This window comes from Hyalella azteca, unplaced genomic scaffold (genome assembly GCF_000764305.2).
Source record: "Hyalella azteca isolate HAZT.00-mixed unplaced genomic scaffold, Hazt_2.0.2 contig4286, whole genome shotgun sequence".
Lineage (NCBI taxonomy): Eukaryota > Metazoa > Arthropoda > Malacostraca > Amphipoda > Hyalellidae > Hyalella > Hyalella azteca.
The window spans coordinates 234,149-254,239 of record NW_025934506.1 but is presented as its reverse complement, the minus strand read 5'-3'; the positions used below and the strand labels follow the sequence as shown (position 1 = coordinate 254,239).

The 20,091-nt window shown below is 40.9% G+C and overlaps 1 protein-coding gene across 1 annotated transcript; it reads right to left on the bottom strand.

Moving 5' to 3' along the window:
* Window positions 1-1,552: 1,552 nt before the first annotated feature.
* Window positions 1,553-11,427, bottom strand: LOC108675155 (dnaJ homolog subfamily A member 2-like). The gene is made up of 8 exons (XM_018163145.2): window positions 11,397-11,427; window positions 10,468-10,634; window positions 9,308-9,388; window positions 7,133-7,263; window positions 5,527-5,731; window positions 4,602-4,738; window positions 3,419-3,546; window positions 1,553-2,798 (listed from the first exon to the last, which is right to left on the bottom strand). The coding sequence occupies exons 1-8, from the start codon at window positions 11,397-11,399 to the stop codon at window positions 2,628-2,630; spliced, it is 1,023 nt and encodes a 340-aa protein (XP_018018634.1). The 5' UTR covers window positions 11,400-11,427; the 3' UTR covers window positions 1,553-2,627.
* Between the last annotated feature and the right edge of the window lie 8,664 nt (window positions 11,428-20,091).

Sequence of the window (20,091 nt, the reverse complement as noted above, 5' to 3'; positions counted from 1 at the left end):
AGTCAGCACTTGGAGATTTGCCACTAACAACGTTCCTTCTTTTCAATTGAAATATGCCTCCATCACTCTATAGATGAATTTCGCGAGAATGTTTGTATCAGACTAGAGAGACTCAAGTGTAACGTTAGGTAACATTTCTACGAAAGAAAATAAAAATAGAGCAAATTTTGCAATGTTTATTAACCAAGAAACTCTCAGCAGCAGGGCACAGACTTTAGTCACGATGACATAAAATAATAAAGTATCAACTATAATAACTAATCCCTGTAACTTACATGACACCCGCTAAGCTTATCAACTGCCAGTCTATTTATTCCCAAACTCCAATCAAGCCTAGGCAATTTTTTAGCGCGTTTTCTCATTTATGGAAAAAAATGCGCCATTGTGCTCATGTCCGCGTGTCCGTGACTTCACGTTTATGTCGACGAGAAAATACGCTTTCTGTAACTCACTGCAGTGAGTACTGAGTTATATTTTTTTTAACATGATCTCAATCCTTCAGGCATGAGCAAATCACACCTCTCAGGCGGATCACAACTGGATTTTTGTTGCAACCTATGTATTAACTTGCCACTTTTGTTTTAATTTGAAATTCTGACACATTTCCACCAGCCACTGGTTGTTGTGTGGAAGAGATAGTGGGTTAAAAAACACAAGCCGTGGGATTATTTAAACAGAATCCGCACTAAATACGACTAACCACGAAAGTAAAGTCATCACGTGGCTCTATTTTCATTAATCATCTAATTTGAATGACTTGAGAAGATTACACTTGCAGTGAACCCAAATTTAGAGAAAAGTTACCATACCAAAGGTAGAACGGTCGGAGCTTTGCCTAATATACGACTTTGTTTCATCTTCCTATCCTTACAACGAAATTAAATTATTGGACGAACTACACAAAAAAATGAGGTCCGCTGTTACAGCAAAATCTAATACGATATCAAGAATCATCATTGAAAAATAAAAAAAATGTCCTAAAAAACATCACGAGTGTGAATTAACAACAAATAAACGAAAACTTAACTGCTACACGAGTGAACGTTTTGTCACAAAACAGAACTCTTTTTACACGTCGCTTGTATGTTGTTGTTCTTGTAACAACAACAGCCCATCCTGGCAGTGGCGACTAGGGAGGGGGGGAGTGATAGGTCAGTTTTTCCGGGCACTCGGTGCCACTGGGAGTTCTACGACTATCACTGGCTCGCTGATCCGCCAGAACCATTTTATTGCATTACACAACACCCTGGACAAGCCAGGTACTCATTTATCAACCAGAGTTGGATGAATGGCCGAGTTGACCATGAGCTGAGCTTCCCGGTAGAACTTGTCCTCAGTGGAACTCGAACCTGGGAGCTGGGTGCGAGAGACAGAGTCTCTCACCACTGCACCACCACAGCTCTCGTCGCTTGTATCGTCAACCAGCGACTCGCTCTTAGTACTACACTCAGAGGAATCCGAGACTTTTTGTCTAAATAGCGATGAACTTCTGCTCGTGCCGCTCACCCTAACCCATTTGGCCCGACAAAAGGGCGTGCTACGCACACATAGTGCGTCACTACTTGGACAACACAACCCATTATTTCTCTGAGCGATATGGCCCGTCGTAGGATAAATTTTTCCTGACTTACCCTACGTCAGAGATTGTTTAATTAACGTACGAACATATTAGACGATAGGTTTATATCATTGGCGATTGTTGTATCGTACATAAAATACCTTAAGATATTTTACGTTCATAAAGTATCGGAAGATATTTTACAAAAAATTTAATAATAGTAAAATATCGGGAGAAATTCAACCAGGTCATTATCGATTCTTAAATCTGATCTGATGGATAATTGAACTATACACAGAATAATTAGTTCAGACTTCAGGGAGGTCGAAGCATGGAAATTATCAATAGCTGAATGCTGGAGATCTAAAACAGTAAAAACTGATGATGTTTTACTTAGAAAGTCTCGCATTCATTTAAGACAAATAAAAAATGCAGAATTTACGAAAGTGAATCTGAACAAAGATTTGTTAGAATCACCATATCTCGACATCATCAGACTTCCTAATTAATAGCAGAAATACCCATTTTCAGTCATATTTATCATGATGGACAGCAAGTAGAACATGTGTTCAGGCTGAACCACGCAGGACTGGCATAAAACGAAACCTTGTGCCTCGCCTACGAAGAAAAATGCTGGAAATACACAAAAAACGTCATATTTCAAGTAACCATTTTTACGGCTTACATCCACCGCAAGCTGCTTTATGTAAGAAATTTACTCTGTTCTCATTAACAGCACGTCAGGAATTTAGGTAAACCTATATTGACGCCTCTATTAGGATTACAGAACGCAATATATATTACAAGCCAAATCACCAATTATAATCAGAGAGTCGCGATGTCAAAACAATGGTCAAAGCAAAGATAACTTAACACATTTACTGGGAGAGAGATAACCTGACACATGACCTAACTCATTTACTGAGAGAAATAACATATACTGGGCTGTTTACTGGGTCATAGATAACCTAACACATTTGCTGGGCTGTTTACTGGATGAGAGATAACATAACACATTTACTGGGCGATTCACTGAGTGAGAGATAACATAATACATTTACTGGGCTATTTACTGGTGCGCACACTGCACTTGAGGGCCGTGCATGCCGTGACCGTGCATTTCGTCGTCGTGGTCGTGAGAGCCGCGCGATCGCTCCTCGAACTCCGTCAAGTTGACCTCCTCGTGGTCCTCTGGCAGGGGGGAGGCAGGGGCGCGGCCGCCCAGCAGCGACTCCAGCTCCTGGGGGAGAACATGTGATCAACATGTGATGAGAAGGGGAGAGCGTGTGATCAACGTGTGATGAGGTGAAGGGAACATGTGATGAAGGTGTGATGAGGTGGGGAGAGCGTGTGATCAACGTGTGATGAGGTGGGGAGAACATGTGGTCAACATGTCATTGGGTGACTGGAACATGTGATGAGGAGATTGGAACACGTGCTGAACATGTGATGAGGTGGAGCAATTTAATAGGGGAACATGTGATGGGGTGAGGGGAAGATGCGAAGGCATCAAAAACATCACATCTCTACAGTCACTCAAATTCTCCTCTTATTCGTAGCACTTATCCATCAGCTCATTCAACTTGTGTTGCTAGCGTTCCAATAATGAAACATTTAGAATGAATTACTAATTGCAATGACGATGCGACTAATGAAGTTCAAAAGCATAATGGAGCTAGAAAGTAGATATATTGCAGAGATAAATATAATACAAGGAAATTAAGCGCTACTTATGAAATTACGACCTAACGCAAGGACCACGCGTGTGTTCAGCTGTTAAATTCACTTAAATTGAGCGGCAAGAACATATTAGGCCCACCGTAACAAAGTTAAATTATGCTCAAGTTTAGTTAGACTCACCTTAAGTTTATCTCCCTCAGCGAAGTAGCTGGGTGGGAAGTCTACAGAGAATTGTACGTAGAGGTCGCCCCTTTCACCCGCCTGCTGGTAAATGGGCATACCTTCGCCTGTTATTCCTCGCACACAATCTGTAATAAAACAGTAATATTAATGCTCCACTTCTCTGATTTCTCACACTAAAGGATCGAAAAAGAACAAATTTTCAACAATTCAAGATCAATTTAGCCTGGAAACTTCATCAGTTACAAAATATTAGCTAAGTGTACAATAAAAATATAGTTCAAGATATTTAGATGAAATATGAGCTTGCAGAAATATTACGTCCACCCTCCCAGAGTGAGTGGATAGTGGTCGGGAGAATAGGAAGGTGGGAAAAACATGGCCGGGGGACTTACTGGGCTTTAGGACTTGTGGCAAGACTTACTGGGCTTGAGGACGTGTCCAGTAGGACCTACTGGGTTCGAGGACGTGTCCGGTAGGACTTACTGGGCTTTAGGACTTGTGGCCAGACTTACTAAGCTTGAGGACGTGTCCAGTAGGACTTACTGGGTTCGAGGACGAGTCCAGTAGGACTTATTGGGCTTGAGGTCGTGGCCAGGACTTACTGGGCTTGAGGACGTGGCCAGTAGGACTTCCTGGGATTGAGGACGAGTCCAGTAGGACTTACTGGGTTCGAGGACGAGTCCAGTAGGACTTATTGGGCTTCAGGACGTGGCCAGGACTTACTGGGCTTGAGTACGTGTCCAGTAGGACTTACTGGGCTTGAGGACGTGGCCAGCAGGGCTTACTGGGCTTGAGGACTTGTGGCCAGTAGGACTTACTTGGCTTGAGGACGTGGCCAGTAGGACTTACTGTGCTTGAGGACTAGGGCCCATGACTTACTGGGCTTGAGGACGTGACCAGTAGGACTTACTGGGCTAGAGGACGTGGCCAGACTTACTGGGCTCGAGGACTTGTGGCCAGACTTACTGGACTTGAGGACGTGGCCAGTAGGACTTACTGGGCTCGAGGACTTGTGGCCAGACTTACTGGGCTTGAGGACGTGGACAATAGGACTCACTGGGTTCGAGGACGTGGCCAGTATGACTTACTGAGCTCGAGGACTTGAGGCCAGGACTTACTGGGCTTGAAGACGTGCCCAGTAGGACTTACTGGGCTTGATGACGTGCGCAGTAGGACTTACTGGGCTTGAGGACGTGGCCGGGAGGATGTCTGATGACCAGCGAGCGGCCGTCCAAGTGGGTGACGGTGCTCTCAAAGCCGCACAGCGCCTCGGTGAGCGTTATTGTCTTCTGCAGGAACAAGTCCGCACCGTCGCGTCTGTGGGGACAACGCAACATTCAATATTTCTGAGTGTATTACACAATAAACAGAGATATGTACAGTTCAAAACCTCAAAGGTCAATAACTTGTTTTGATAAAAACGATTCTCCTCTAGTTTGCTTTCCATCGAGGTAAATGGTGTTTGATAAGTTACTACAATTTAAGCATAGTGGCAGAGCAGAGAATTTTTCATACTCTTAATTTAATTATACAAGTCATATACCTAGACCAGTAAAGTACAATAGAGTACCGTACCAGAATTATCATATTTAAGATACAGGTTCAGATTAGGAGTTGATGAGGAAATTAAAAATAAACTAATTTTAAATAATCACAGATTTGTCATAATGAATTCAAAGCATGTCTTCTTTATTCAGTTCGCACAAAATGATCCACAGGATAAGAGATCTTGTGCTCTCATTGGGGAATAAGATCAGAATCGTTTACATTCAAAATATACAAAATGAATCAAAAGACAACAAATCAAAAGACATCGGGACCTTTAGGGAAACACTGGAAGACGGGATAAGGCTTTATGACATGAAAAATTTAACTCAGTACTCACTGCAGTGAGTGACAGAGAGCACATTTTCTCGTCGACAAAAACGTGCAGTCACGGACACACGGACGGTCAGACAGACAGACGGACGGTCAGACAGACGGACGGTCAGACAGACGGACGGACGGTCAGACAGACGGACATGACGAGCACAATAGGGAATTTTTTCAATAAATGATAAAATGCACTAAAAATAAAGGGACTTTAGGAGCTAAAATGAACGCACTTGAAGATTGGATGTGGTTTCTCCTGCAGGACAATAAGCACGTTGCCGGGCTCGACCCCAGGCACCTGGTCGCCTTCGCCCCTAAATACAATCTTCTGTTCGTCCTTCATGCCAGCCTCGACCGCCACCTCGAGCAGCTTGGTGCTGGGCACAACCTTGCGTCCTAAACATGTCTTGCAGCGGTCGCTTTCTGCCATCACTTCACCTGCCACAGAACAGTGGATTAGCACACTATATAGGATACAATATAAACTAATACACAGTACATAAGATACTACAATATTAAGCACACTATATAGGATACAACATATTATATACTACATAGGATACTACAATATTATACAGGATTGGGAAGGCAAAGTGTGTATCCATCCTAAACATGTCTTGCAGCGGTCGGTCTCTGACATCACTTCACCTGCCACAGCACAGTGGATTAGCACACTATATAGGATACAACATATTATATACTACAATATTATACAGATTTGGGAAGGCAAAGTGTGTATCTACACATTACATGTGATACGAGGGTGGGTTAGAATTTAAGCTGCTTGTGCAGTGTAGGCCGCCAGTAGCGGCCAGTGCTACATTAAAAAACTAACCGCCACTAATTCTCAAGACCACTGGCCTTGTGTGAAGGTTACTGAATCCTTCCGTGGTCAGTAGCTCATGTACAGGAGGCCAATATCGCGGTAAATAGTGACTGTTGGTCTTTTATAGTTTTACTAGCCGCCACTACTATCATTATGTACAGATACCTAAGGCATTTGTAGGTACCTTACAATTATCTAATACAGCATCATGAATCATGATTGAGTTGCCTTTCCATAAATAGCATGGACAGGGTAATATCATTATTACACAAGCAATAACTAATAATGGGCATGCGTTCTCCAGCATCATGCTTTCTATATAGCTTAGTATTGGGTTAGGATGGCCATAGCGTCCTCAGTTAAAATTTGAAATGTACATCAATAAATTCCTAGTATTTTTAGGAAGGAGCCCTTCATTCAAGCAAGTTTATTTAGTAATAAATTTTTATGAACATTTTGTCGTTTTATTGATTGAAATTGAAATAAATCCGAAGGAAGAAAAATCCAAAGAGCTTGTGACCTATATTAGATACGGTATTACTAATTGGTTCTTTTCCATCAATTTCTCAGGTTGCACAAAGAATGTGACAGGGACTTTACAGAAGTATAGAGAGGTTATATACACAATAAAAAATGATAAAGATTTTGCAGAAGACGAATGAAATTGCAGAACAAATTCTGCAGAAGACAAATGAAATTTCAGGAAAAATTCTGCAGAAGACGAATGAAATTGCAGAGAAAGTTCCGCAGAAGACAAATGAAATTGCAGAAAAAATTCTGCAGAAGATGAATGAAATTGCAGAAAAAATTCCGCAGAAGACAAATGTAAAGGCAGAAAAAATTCTGCAGAAGACGAATGAAATTGCAGAAAAAATTACGCAGAAGACAAATGAAATAGTACAAAAAAATTTGCAGAAGACGAATGAAATTGCAGAAAAAATTCTGCAGAAGACAAATGAAATTGTAGAAAAAATTCTGTTGAAGATGAATGGAACTGTAGAAAAAATTCTCACCTTCTCCATCACAGCTGCGGCATTTGCTCTGCATCTGCTGCACCATGCCAGGACCGATCTGGTTCACGGTCACCGTGATGCCCCGACCCCGACACTCCCCACAGGTGTTCATTGTGCCGTGACCGCCGAGTCTGGAACAAGAAATTTTCTAGTAACAAGAGGTATTACTTTCTAAAATAGTTGACAGTTCATATCATCAGTCAATCAGTGATTGCTTTTCAAATTTTAAACTAAACCAACTAATGAAAGACGAGGAATCGGTCGCTACGTCTCGGGTTGCTACGTGTACTTGGGTTGCTACTTGTACTTGGGCAGCTACGTGTACTTGGGCAGCTACGTGTTCTTGCGTTGCTATGTGTACTCTTGTTGTTAAGTATACTCAGGCAGCCATGTGTTCGTAAGGAAGCTTAGAAAGTACGACTGCAAGTCAAGATCTCTCATATATTCTAATGAAAATGGACGAATCCTACTGTCCTAATAGTGACGCATTTTATTCACATAGCATTGATACGCCCTTTATTGGGTCAAGCTGAGCTGGAAAAGTTTTCTAAACTGCATTACTATTTAGGCAGTCTCACTTATTTCTCTGGATGTAATTAAAAATTGCACCCATTTCTTACCTACGATAATGCTAGGTATAAATAAAACCTTGTTGGTGTTGAACATTGGAAAAGTCTTGTAAAGTCACATTTTGTTCACAAATTTTCTGAGACAAAAAATTACATTAAGGTTTAAAATGAAGGGAATGATTTTTTACTAAGACCCTAGCATAAACCAATTAATTTTCTCAATTCTATTCTCCTTTCAAACACAAAGGGCTATGAATGTCATGTCAAACGCCTTGAATGCATTTTCAAATCAACCTAGGAACATAATCTTCTCTTTACTAATAATTGTTTATAAAAAAGGGAATCCCTAACCAAACAAAGATCCTAAATTGTCTTACAAAATTAGAGCTAATTCAAGCATTTCTTTTAGTTTTGTCACCAGGGAGGATTGAAAAATATCATCACTTCATTCAATTGTGCTTTCTGATTGAATTGAAATGTTTACTGTTGCCATATAAAATATAATTATAAGGTTTACTGTTTGCTAGAGAGCTGTCATAGCTAGTTTTTCTCATAGCTAGTTTTTGAAGAGACAGAATCTTATGCAGAACAAATATCTGTACGAAAGTTAATCTATTATTTCAATTGCAGTCGCATATTGATGTTACTCTAACAATAAATATTGTAATGTTATCAGAGTCTATAATGGCATGGTTATCACCAGTTTATTGTACCTACACTCCGATAAATACACAGGTCATACGGTATTGTCCAATTAGTGACACTTTCTGCACAGTGATATACCCCCTCGGCAGTGCTAACTAGATCAAGATGACCCACACAGGAGTAATAAGTCCATCACTATGTGGACAAAATCCATTTTATTTCTCGAAGTGGGTTGAAACAACTAACTAACAACATAGTGGGAAACAACTACCCTAACAAAATTTAGAGTCGCCCTGTTGTGGGAAGCCAATTTCAGTGATATTGCAAGGAAGTAGGATTTTCCTACTAGGGGTCCTGCAAACCCCCTTCTCCTGAAATGCAATGTAATGTGAAATTAAAGTACGAAATTAAAGCAAAAGTATGTATCAATTTCAGTGTTGACATCATAGTAGAGTGCTCACTGTTTGATATGCATCAGTAACTTAATCATGCTAAAGTTAATGTAACAGATATTTTTTATGGATTTAGTGCACTCCTTAGGTTATCATATTAATCTGTTTTTGCTTTTCAGACTGGGTAAAGCAGGCAAACTTAAAAAATACCATTATATGAGGTTATAGACCCCGTGCCTTGGTTTTGCGCTTATTCTTTTTCTTCTCTGTTCAATGTATATACCTGGTTCTTCTTGTTGTGTTGTTCAATAAATTGTTAAATAAACACAAGGAAAAGTCTAATAAAAAGGTGGTTTGGGATGGTTGTAGGGGAGGTGGAGACCATCACCAATTCCTTGTTTGCTTGACACCCTTGCAACAAACACCCTCAGGCCCAAAACGTAGCTGGTAGCATGATAAATAGAGTCCTACTACAGCCCCATCTACTGGTAATCCAAATCTGAAGCTGCCGCGTCTGTAAATTTTCACTGGGTATGGGTGGAACCTAGAGTTGATTTTCTAGAGCTTACCCGCCACAGTCTGTGCAGATGATGTTCTTAGAGAGCTGCAGCTTGGCCACCTTGCCCATGTACAGCTCCTCCAGGGATACTCTGTTGGGTTCAACATATTTATTAACAGAAAGAATAATATCATCTACAATGTTAGGTGTGTCTAGTTTAACACATTTATCAACAGGAAGAAATAATAATATCTACAATGTTAGGCGTGTCCAGTTTGACACATTTATCAACAGGAAGAAATAATAACGTCATCTACAATGTTAGGTGTGTCTAATTTAACACATTTATCAATAGGAAGAAATAATAATAATAATCTCTCTACTCTCATCTAATCTCTCATCTAATAAATAATAATCTCATCTACTATATTAGGCATGTCCAGTTTAACACATTCTTTAACAGGAAGAAATAACATCATTTAGCCCTTGTCAAACTACTATTTTACAATATTATAATATAGTACCAATTGTAGGTACAGCTGTAACTAGACAGTTCAGCAAGGGTTTAAAAGCATAATATCAACTATCATTTTAAAAATATTATAAACATTATGTTACCTAGAAAGAATAAGCCAAGATAAACAGATGTGTCAAGATTTTAGACATACCGTAGTCTAAGATTTTCATCTACTACGTACCAGCAGAGCAGTTTCAAGCTTTTCTAAACATAAATTTAGTCTTCAAATTCCCAACCAGATAAAGTAAAACCAAAACATCAACATGCAGTAAATGGTTGCACATACTATTTTTAGTTCTAAATCAATAAACAAAGCTTAAAACATAAATTTTTATATACCGTAGGTATCATAGACACAACAATTTGGTGCTACCTACCAACAAGGTAATACTAGATGTAAGTAGGACATTTAACGGCACATCATGTTAGCACAAGTACTGTGCAATAAAAATTTATTGCCTTGATCATTTTTATAAGGCAATATATATATATATATATTGCCTTATTGGCAATATATATATATATATATTGCAATATATATATATATTGCAATATATATATATAGCAACAATTTTTTTGACTTGAGCATACATATGTAGCCATAATAAATTTTAAGTAAGACATTCCTATACTGTAATGATACCGGTATATACTAGCTTCTGCATACATGCACAACATTTATATGTATAAGCTTATAGCCACAATTAACTCACTTGAGTCGATGTACAGTGTCTTCTCCTCTGGCCGGCCCTCTGCGGCGGCCACCACCAAAGCCACCTAGAAATCCCCCAAGACCTCCAAATGGAGATGGCATTCCACCTCCACCACCACCAAAGATGTGGCCAAACAGATCATCTCCACCAAAAGCTTCATGTGGATCCTGGAGCAAAGACATGATGATAATATTTTGATGAGACTAATTTAATGAGCTGCTGAAAGGAGAGGTATTGATAACAGTGTTATTTATCAATAAGATGGAATTTTAGAATGGTAGTCAATACATTCTAGTTGTAACTAGATCTTGATATATAGGATCCTAGATGCAAGATTGACGTAACTAGATCCGTTTCAAAATATGTGAATTATACAAGGAGAGTCTAGTTTCAGGGCTTTTGTTCTGATCTGATTTATTTACATAACAGATGCCTGTTCCTATATTACCTTTTCCAAATTGAAAAATTATGAATTAATGGATTAATTAATTAATCCGACACTTCTCAACAAATGATAAGCTGCTAAGCAAGAGAGGTGTCAATAAGAGAGGTAAATAATATTAAATATCTTCTTAAATTAATTATCTTCTTATATTAAATTATTTTTTTTTCTATTGCAGTTTTAGATTCAATATTTTATTCAGTCAGGAAAAAAAATGGTTTCGTAACAACAAAATATTCTTAACACACAACAGGCATAAATGTAGGTTCTAAGAATCTGCATTTTCCAAACAATTTTGAAATTTTCTCATTAGAATAAAATTGTTAACTGATTATTTCAAAGATCATTAGTAATGGGACTATTTAGCTGATAAAAGTGGTCAAAACCTAATACTACTGATATTTTAATATTAATCATTGATGTATCACAACATTCACAGTAAAAACTTGTTTATCTTCAAACTAACAATTTTCAAAGAAGAACTCACCATTTTCAAGTGTGTGAAATATTAATTATAAGCTAATAATATTTATAGTTGGAATGATATTTTATGAATTTGCCTGCTAGCAAATATTCTGCTATAGCATCTGCAAAATTTGGAGAGAAAAATGGCAATAAATTAATGAACATTGAGAAGAAGTGGGCAACAAATTAGAATTAAAATAAATAGTCCAGGACATTCATCAGGAAACAATGAAGTGCTAGGCCAAGCCAGTCTGTAAACTTGGGTAGCTCATCTGCTGACATGTCCATGTAAAAAGTGGATGCAACAGCAGCATGCATGTTGGCTGTAGGAGCAGCTACAATGGATACAGTTACAGCACTACATTTATAAATGTTTCTAGGCTTTCTTATAAAGGCAATGAAAGGAGTGATATTTTTTGACCAAATAAAGTTGTTATTCAATACCATGGCATAAATAAATCTGGTTATATCAACAAGATTCAAAGACCAGTTGAATACAAATCATTTTTGCATAATTACATGAGAATTACATATTAGTTTTAGTATACCTGTTGAGCAGGATAGGAAAGCTCCTACTTTTTTCTGACATAAAATGACTCCTATCACACAATTTTCTTAGGTAGGAAATAATCCCACAAGGTAGGAAATAATAATATTGGTTTGAGCAAAAATATAGCAGTCCAGAAACATGTCATTGCAAAAAATTTGGAATTTCCCCAGTTCATTAGGGTAAACGTGGTATATTCCAACATTGTGGGTAATTCCGACACTTCTCAACTTTTTCCTTTATATTAAGCTTTTTCTTAGTTCTAAGCATTCATTGTTGGTTGAAATAGTGACATCATACTCTTGCGTGCCATACTATTGCCAAAACACTAGGTCTGGGCCGTCTGGCTGGAAAATGTTGAGATCCAAAGAGAGAGAGTGCGCATCACCCATCGAGAACATCGAAAAATGTGTCAAAGTTGATAGTTGACCTTGCTCTACCAAATAGTGATAAACTGCTTGTAGAAAGAATATTATGGTTTGAGACTTTTGAATAAGTCTGTGAATATATTAGGAATACTTTAAGTATACTTGTATTTGCTGATTTCAAGTCATAAATAAATTAATAGATGATCAAGTTAAGAGACGGTTATAGACACATAAAAACTAATTCCGACACAGCTTGGAATTGGACACACACAGCTCATTCCAAGCTGTGTGCAAAAATTAAAATTTTCTTAATTAAAAGCTTAATAGCTTTTAATTAAAAGCCTAAATAAGTAGTGTTCAATATTCAATAGTGTTCTAATTCCAAGCTGTGCCACATTCCAATACAGCTCACACAGCAATCGGAATTTGAACACAAGAGTGTCGGAATTACGAATTAGTAAGTAGTGTTTGAAACGCAGCCAGAATTAGTCTCACAAAATGCCTAATTTAGTCACACACAGTGTCGCAGGCATGGAATATATCTACTTGGCGAGCCCGGCCGAGCCGCGACTGAATTTTTTGAGCCGTGATTTTACGGATTTGCCAGCCGTGATTCCATTTCTTCGTGGCCGTGATTCCAGTTTTTAGAGCCGTGAATTCCATATCTTGGCCATGAAAAGCCATTTACAAGGCGCAAATTAATTTACAAAGTCCATGCATGTGTTACCCCAAATCTCTAATTTTACCCTAAAACAGCAAATAGTCAAACAGCAACAATAACATTTGTCTTTACTGTAAGCTGAACTTGTGTTAATGCAGTCTGACTGATGTGGCAGCAATTATGCGCAATCTTCAAGAAAACGTTTAGGTTGACTCATTTACATTACAATGATTACGTTTTGCAGGATATTTTGGCGGGAACGGTAAAGCAATAATGCGGATTGCAGAAGGGGAAAATTGTATGAAATGACAGCCTGACAGGTTTGCAAAGTGCAAACCGCAGTTTTTTCAATCACACAAAAATTTGTGACATTCAAGCTGCGAGATTTCACACCTACTGAAATTATATGATATTAGAGCCGCAATATTATAAAAAAATAGGACTTTTCCAGCCCTGCAGTGTGTCGGAATATATGGACTTGGTAGGTTTGCATTCTAAAGGCTTTTAAATAAATATGGCAACATTTTGTGACGTTTCATTGTTTCATCCATAAGCGATGTTCCGGCCTGCGCTACATCAGACTACACCGAAGATTGGATCTGCCCTACGTGCAGATGGTCTGCCCCGCCCCCAGCCAGACCCTCATCCCCCTCGCCCCCCTGATTCCTCCCTCGCCTTCCTCAACGACGATTCCCATACCCGCCGCCCCTCACACGGCCCACCCTCCTCTCCGGACCTCGCAATCATCAGCGATCACCTTCTACTCGACACCTCCTGGACCCCTCAAGTTGCCCTGAACTCGGACCACCTGCCCATTCTGATTCACCTCCTTTCCTCCGTCGACTCTTCGACCCCCCGAGCTGCCTGCACTTACGTCAACTTCAAAAAAGCTGACTGGCCCGCCTACACGGCAGCCACTGAAGTGGCCCTCCAGATGGTCCCTCCCCCCACCTCGTGTGGCGGCGAGTCAACCTTGAGGGAAATCCTGATCGCTGCAGCCAGACAGCACATCCCTGTTGGCTTCCGCAAGGACTTCTCCCCCTCGGTCAACCCTGGCACCCGGTTGCTCATTGAGCAACGGGATGACATCAGGGCTCGTGATCCATCAGACCCCCGGCTGCCAGATCTGAACTTGGAAATTAGCATTTCCATCCTGGCCCACGCCAGAGACAAATGGCGAACGCACCTTGCGTCGTGCTGTAGGCGCACAAACCAGTCCAAGCACTGGAATCTCCTACGCTCCCTAGCAGGAAAGCATAACCGTCCTCCCCCCAATCAGCCAATCCAATTTGGTCTGAATACCCTCTCATCTCAGTGCAAGATCTCCTCTGCCTTCTGCAAGTTGTTCACTTCACTTGCCCCCCACTCCCAGTGCCCCTCCACCCGCCGCCTTATACGTAGAATCCGGGCAGATCATCCCCTGGACAGGGACTTCTCCCCGTTCACACCCGACATGGTGAAGCTCGCTATTGCGGCTGCCAAGAACTCCTCCGCGCGAGGCCCGGACGGGCTCATGGTCCTGCATTTTAAGCACCTCGGACCACACGGTATCCAATTCCTCACCCGCATTTTTAATATCTACATCGCCACAGCCTCTATCCCATCCATTTGGAAAAATTCAATAATTATTCCAATCCTCAAACCGGGCAAACCCGGTAACCAGGGCTCTTCCTACCGCCCTATCTCCCTCCTCTGCCCTGCAGCCAAGATCCTAGAGCGACTTGTGCTCCCTTACATCTCGGGCTCTCTCACCACCGTCCCCTCGCAGCATGGTTTTAAGCCGGGACACTCCACTGTCACCGCCCTCCTCCCGCTCGCGCACCAGATCACGACGGGCTTTAACTCGCGGCACCCTCCGGCCCGCACAGTAGCCGCGGCGGTCAACCTCTCTAAGGCATTCGACAGTGTCGACCACCCCCTCCTCCTGAGCATGATCGTGGCCTTGGACCTAAGTCACAACCTGGTCCGATGGCTGTGCTGCTACCTCCGAGGCAGGCAGGCATCCTACCTCTATCTCCGGACCCAATCGCCTTGCAGAGCTATCCACTCAGGCATTCCCCAGGGCTCGGTGATCTTGCCAGCCCTCTTTAATCACTTCATTTCAGACATCCCAGTACCTACCACCAATATTGCCTCATACGCGGACGACCTTACCATCTTCGTGTCGTCCCCGAGACTCGACGATGCGGAGGCCGAGCTTGCCTCGCTCCTTCGTAACGTCTCCGACTGGTCGGCAGCCAAGAAACTGGCCGTGGCTCCTGGCAAGTCATCGGTCACGCTCTTCACCCCAGATACGCACTAATCCCGTTACCACCCAGCTGCCACCATCTGCAATGGCATCATCCCACTGGACAAAACCCCCAAAATCCTAGGCGTCACCTGGGATACACACTTCACCTTCTCCCCGCATGCAAGAGCCATTGCCACGAAAGCGACAGGTTCTCTTCGCATACTAAAAGCCCTTGCTGGCACCAACTGGGGCTTCTCCAAGGAGGACATAGTTGCGACCTACCGTACCATCACGCGCCCAATTCTCAACTACGCGGCCCCCATCTGGTACCCTGTTGCCTCCCGCACAGCAGTTGCCAGTCTGCAGACTATACAGAATACCGCATTGAGACTAGCCACCGGCTGCCTCAAAATGGCCCCGATCTCCCATCTGCACCAGGAGACCAGCATCCTCCCTTTGCCCGAGCACCTGGACCTGGCCTGCGCCCAGTTCCTCGCCAGCGCCCTCCAGTCCTACCACGCCTCCTTTTGCGTGGCTTCTGCCCCTCTGGGTGACCGCCCTATGAAAGCCTTGATACAGTCAAGGTTCGGCCATCTTGTCACACCACTCTTGACAAATGGTATCCTGCCTGCCGGGACATACGGAGAAGCCAAGCGGTCTCTCCGCAGGGAGATCACCTCCCGCATGGCGGCGACTGCCGCCATAAACGCTGTCCTTGCTGCCCGCCGCCGCCGATTGCTTCAGCGGAGACCTCTCTCCCTCGCCCGTACCGCTCAGCGTTATCCCAGCTCCGCTCGGGAAACTGCAGCTCCCTGGCGTCCTATTCCGCCAGGATCGGACGCTCCCCTAGCTCCGCCTGCCCGGAGTGCGGGGATCCCCTCCAATCTGTTCAGCACCTCTTCGTCTGCCCCGCTTTCCCCACGTCTCTCAGCGTCTCCTCTCTGTGGGACAGCCCCGTGGAGGTAGCGGCTTTCCTAGCCACCCTCCCTGCCTTCGCCCACCTCCCACCTCTTCCGGTTCCGGCCCCCTGCCCGCCACCAGAGCCTCCCCCCCGGCGTGCGTGACGTCGCAACCAACAACAACGTTTCATTGTTGCTAGCACATAGTGCGGTGTTTGGAGAGTGACATAAAGCAAACAGAACTCAAGTTGCGCGTAAGGTGATTTTTTATAGCCATTCATTTTTTGATTCATCCTCAAAGTGTCGGAATGTACCGCGTTTATCCTACCATGCTTCAGCCAAAATTGGGAACCTCAATGATTAAGGTTATAAATAACTTAATAATAACTTAAAACAATAAGAATAAGAGTAGCCTAAGTAATAATAGCTAAGAGTAAGCGTTAATAACTTAAAATAATAAGAGTAGTTATAAAATATAAGTCCTCTTAGTTCCCAATACGCCTCTCACACTCAGTCTGAGAGGCATTTTGAGTCAAGTTACTAGACTAACAGGGTCACTTAGGTAGTGCCTTCACTGCCTAGTGGAAGTGGAGCGTGATTAGGGGGTAGGCTACCCTAGCCAAGTTGGAGACTTCAGACTTGAAGCTACGTAAAATATTATCATGATTTCATTAGTTTCTCGATTTAATATTTAGCTTGAAAAACCTTCCACTTAGAAGCTATAGTTACCGGATGTAGATTTGTTAAGATATTGTTTTAAACAAAATTATTTGACACACGATGTTTTTGCCAAAGTAAAGTAACCGTAGAAACACGCTAACATCTTCATCTCACGGATGAGTGTTCAAAGAAACATATAGTAAACTATAGATGCTTGAGACTTTGGTTGTTCCAGATTACTCCAGAAAACATGTAAGTAGTATTCGATTCAATAAAGAAGTTTCAAACGTTTTATAAATCACATAAGAAGTCCTTGAATTAGTTCAAATAGCTACAAACAAATCCTAAGATTTAATTTCAAATATGGATTAAAGATATTAAAAAATTACATAGTCCACTTAGAGGCTTCTAATCACGTTTTAAGTGTGTATCACTCGCATTCAAATCAAATATTATTCAATTCAGCCCGACATTATAGGGGACCACTTATGGAGTCAGTTCTGATGGCACGAGTTTACAATAGTCACCAATTAATGAAACAATTTATATTCACTATTGACGCACTTTAAGTAACATTGCAGTGCGATGCGTGTCATCATGATTTTTTAAATCACTGACCCACTTATAGTTATAATTGTCAAACTGTCAATCGCAATCTCGACCAAGTACCCGATCAACGTTTTGAATTCTAAATTAATTGCTTTTTAATTGTGAATAAAACTTTTCGCTTATGTGTAGGGATAATTAGAGATAACGTGAAATTTTTCCTCTCACCGGCTTGAATTAATACTGTAAACGCAAAAACTTTGAAAGTTGATTTGAAAGTGAATAATTACGTTGCCATTGAGCTCAAGACAATGGCTCATGAGAGTTTACGTTGATATATGCAATTTATAACTAATGATACATTGGGTCTCCACTTACTTTAATGTCTGTTTTAAGAATATTGTGTCGACACGCCAGTTTTTAGATCTAGTCGCGAAAATTACAAGCGCCGACGTTACTAATATACTATAGTACCAAATTATACTAATATTATTACTACTAAACTGTCACTGTGACGGTTGGTTTGTCAAGCACTCATGTTATCACGGTCGGGCAGTTAGGGCTGCTTGAACCATTGCATCTTTTGCATAATTAGTTTGAATGCCGGTGATTTGTCAGTACAAATAAATATTAATCAGTTGCGTGATAATATGCGTCAAGTTTTAGAATACAATATGCATTCATCGAGTGAAATAGATGCCAAGTATCAACATCAGAAAAAAATATTGTTCAACTTCAGAAAAAATATTAGTGTCATTTTCTGAATAGTGTCAGGTCAGACAAGAATATTTACTTAGTAAACCATTGAATTTTAAACTCGCTAAATAGGTTTTTCAGGTTTGTAGCAATTATAAAGTAAATGTTTCATGTTAGAAGTGGATTCCGAGTATTTATTTAGTTTGAATATATATTTTTTTTTTCATCAAGATGATTAAGAATAATGGGATTTTAATATTGCCGAGTTTATCGATCCGGACAACACCGGGCTAGCCTTCAAGATGAAATTATCTTCAAAGGCCATTCATGATATTAAAGGACCAATTCTCGATTTCAAGCTCCAATTCTTAATCTTCACAGACCTTTCTCCATCTTCAAGCTCCAATTCTTAATCATCACGGACCATTTCTCTATCTTCAAGCTCCAGTTCTTAATCTTAAAAGACCAATTCTCCATCTTCCAGCTCCAATTCTTCATCTTCAAGGACCAATTTTCAAGGACAAATTATCCATCTTCAAGCTTCAATTCTTCATCTTCAAGGCCAACATTTGATCTTCAATTGCCAATTCTTGATACTCATAGGCCATGAACACTATGCAATGTTCCAGAACAAATCGCAACGCAGTGTCAGCATCACAACGCGACAGTGTCAGCAACATGCAGGACGCAACAGTGTCAGCAACAGGACGTACCAGTGTCAGCAACATGACGCAACAGTGTCAGCAACAGGATGCAGCAGCAAAGGATTTTCCAAAGATCCTGCATGTCGTGGCGCTGCAGGATCTTTGATCGCGAGTCCTTGGCTTGATCTTGCCAGATCATTGGACTGGAAAACGTGTTTGCATTTCGGGCGCCTTTGGGGGGACCGTGGAGACCGAGCTCCGGGAGGGGGAAATACCGAGAACAGTGATGATTTTGAACTATAGGGAAAATTTCGATTTTCAGAATAGTGTCAGATGATAATTCTGAATGATAATGATATTTTAAGTGATAATGAAAATTTTGAACGGCAATGATAATTTTGAGTTTCTGAATAGTGTGAGATGATCATTTTGAATCATAATGATAATTTAGATTTTATGAATAGTGTTTAGATAATAATTTGATATTCGTTAGCTACGTTCCTATGTTGAATTGCCCTTCCAAATAACAAATTTCACAATGTTCGGAATTTTTAGCACATTTTCTCATTTATGGAAAAAATGCCCTATTGTGCTCGTCATGTCCGTCCGTCTGTCAGTGACTTCACGTTTTCGTCGACGAGAAAATGCGCTCTCTGTCACTCACTGCATTGAGCACTGAGTTATATTTTTTTATAATATACGTTACAGACGTTATATAATATACCGCTCCGTTCTTTTACTTCGAACGAAGGAAATTAAATTCCCATCTCACATGCATGTTAATTGAACGTTAATTAATTTGCTAGCAATCCATTCGCTGATCGTCATCTCAAATGTTAATTGAACATGTTTTATAAATCCATTCGCTGACTGGAACTTTACTGGTGACCAAATACTCTGAAAATTATCCGATATATGAAACAAAGCAACCTTCAATTCAAAGTTATCTTGATTATGCTCAGATCCCACACATTGAAAATTTACACACAATCGCTTCGAGAGGTCCGTTGCAAACATGACTCCTGAAGTAGCTAGCCTCCTTTCACCATTTTTTTGTAAGGGAAGAGAAAGATATTTGCAGCTGAACTGGCAGATGCATAACGTTAACGTAGTGTTAATCTATAGTACTAAAACCAGTAATATATATTAATTAGACCAATATGTCTTCCAGATAATCAGGCAGTCTGTATAAATAAGGACGATGAACTAGTTCAATAATCATGGAATTTATTTCTACAATTAAAGTAAACAGAGACGAGCTCCATGGTATCATTGAAGTTTTGAACAGATGATGGATCTTATCAACGAAACTTCTTCGAAATATTCATAGTGAATTTATTAGGTATTTCTTTTAATTTTAAAATTTCTTGCACATTGCGATTCAAGCAAACTAACGATATGGGACTACTGAAAAATCAGGACCTCTTTACATTCACCCATGCGTTATCCCGCCCCTATTGGAGTTT

Bases quoted from the DNA above. Each gene is read 5' to 3' on its own strand.
- LOC108675155 (XM_018163145.2), bottom strand. The intron at 3,547-4,601 runs GTAAGTCCTACT...GTTTTATTACAG, and splicing joins CGGCCACGTCCTCAAGCCCA to ATTGTGTGCGAGGAATAACA. The intron at 2,799-3,418 runs GTGAGTCTAACT...GTTCTCCCCCAG, and splicing joins CTGAGGGAGATAAACTTAAG to GAGCTGGAGTCGCTGCTGGG.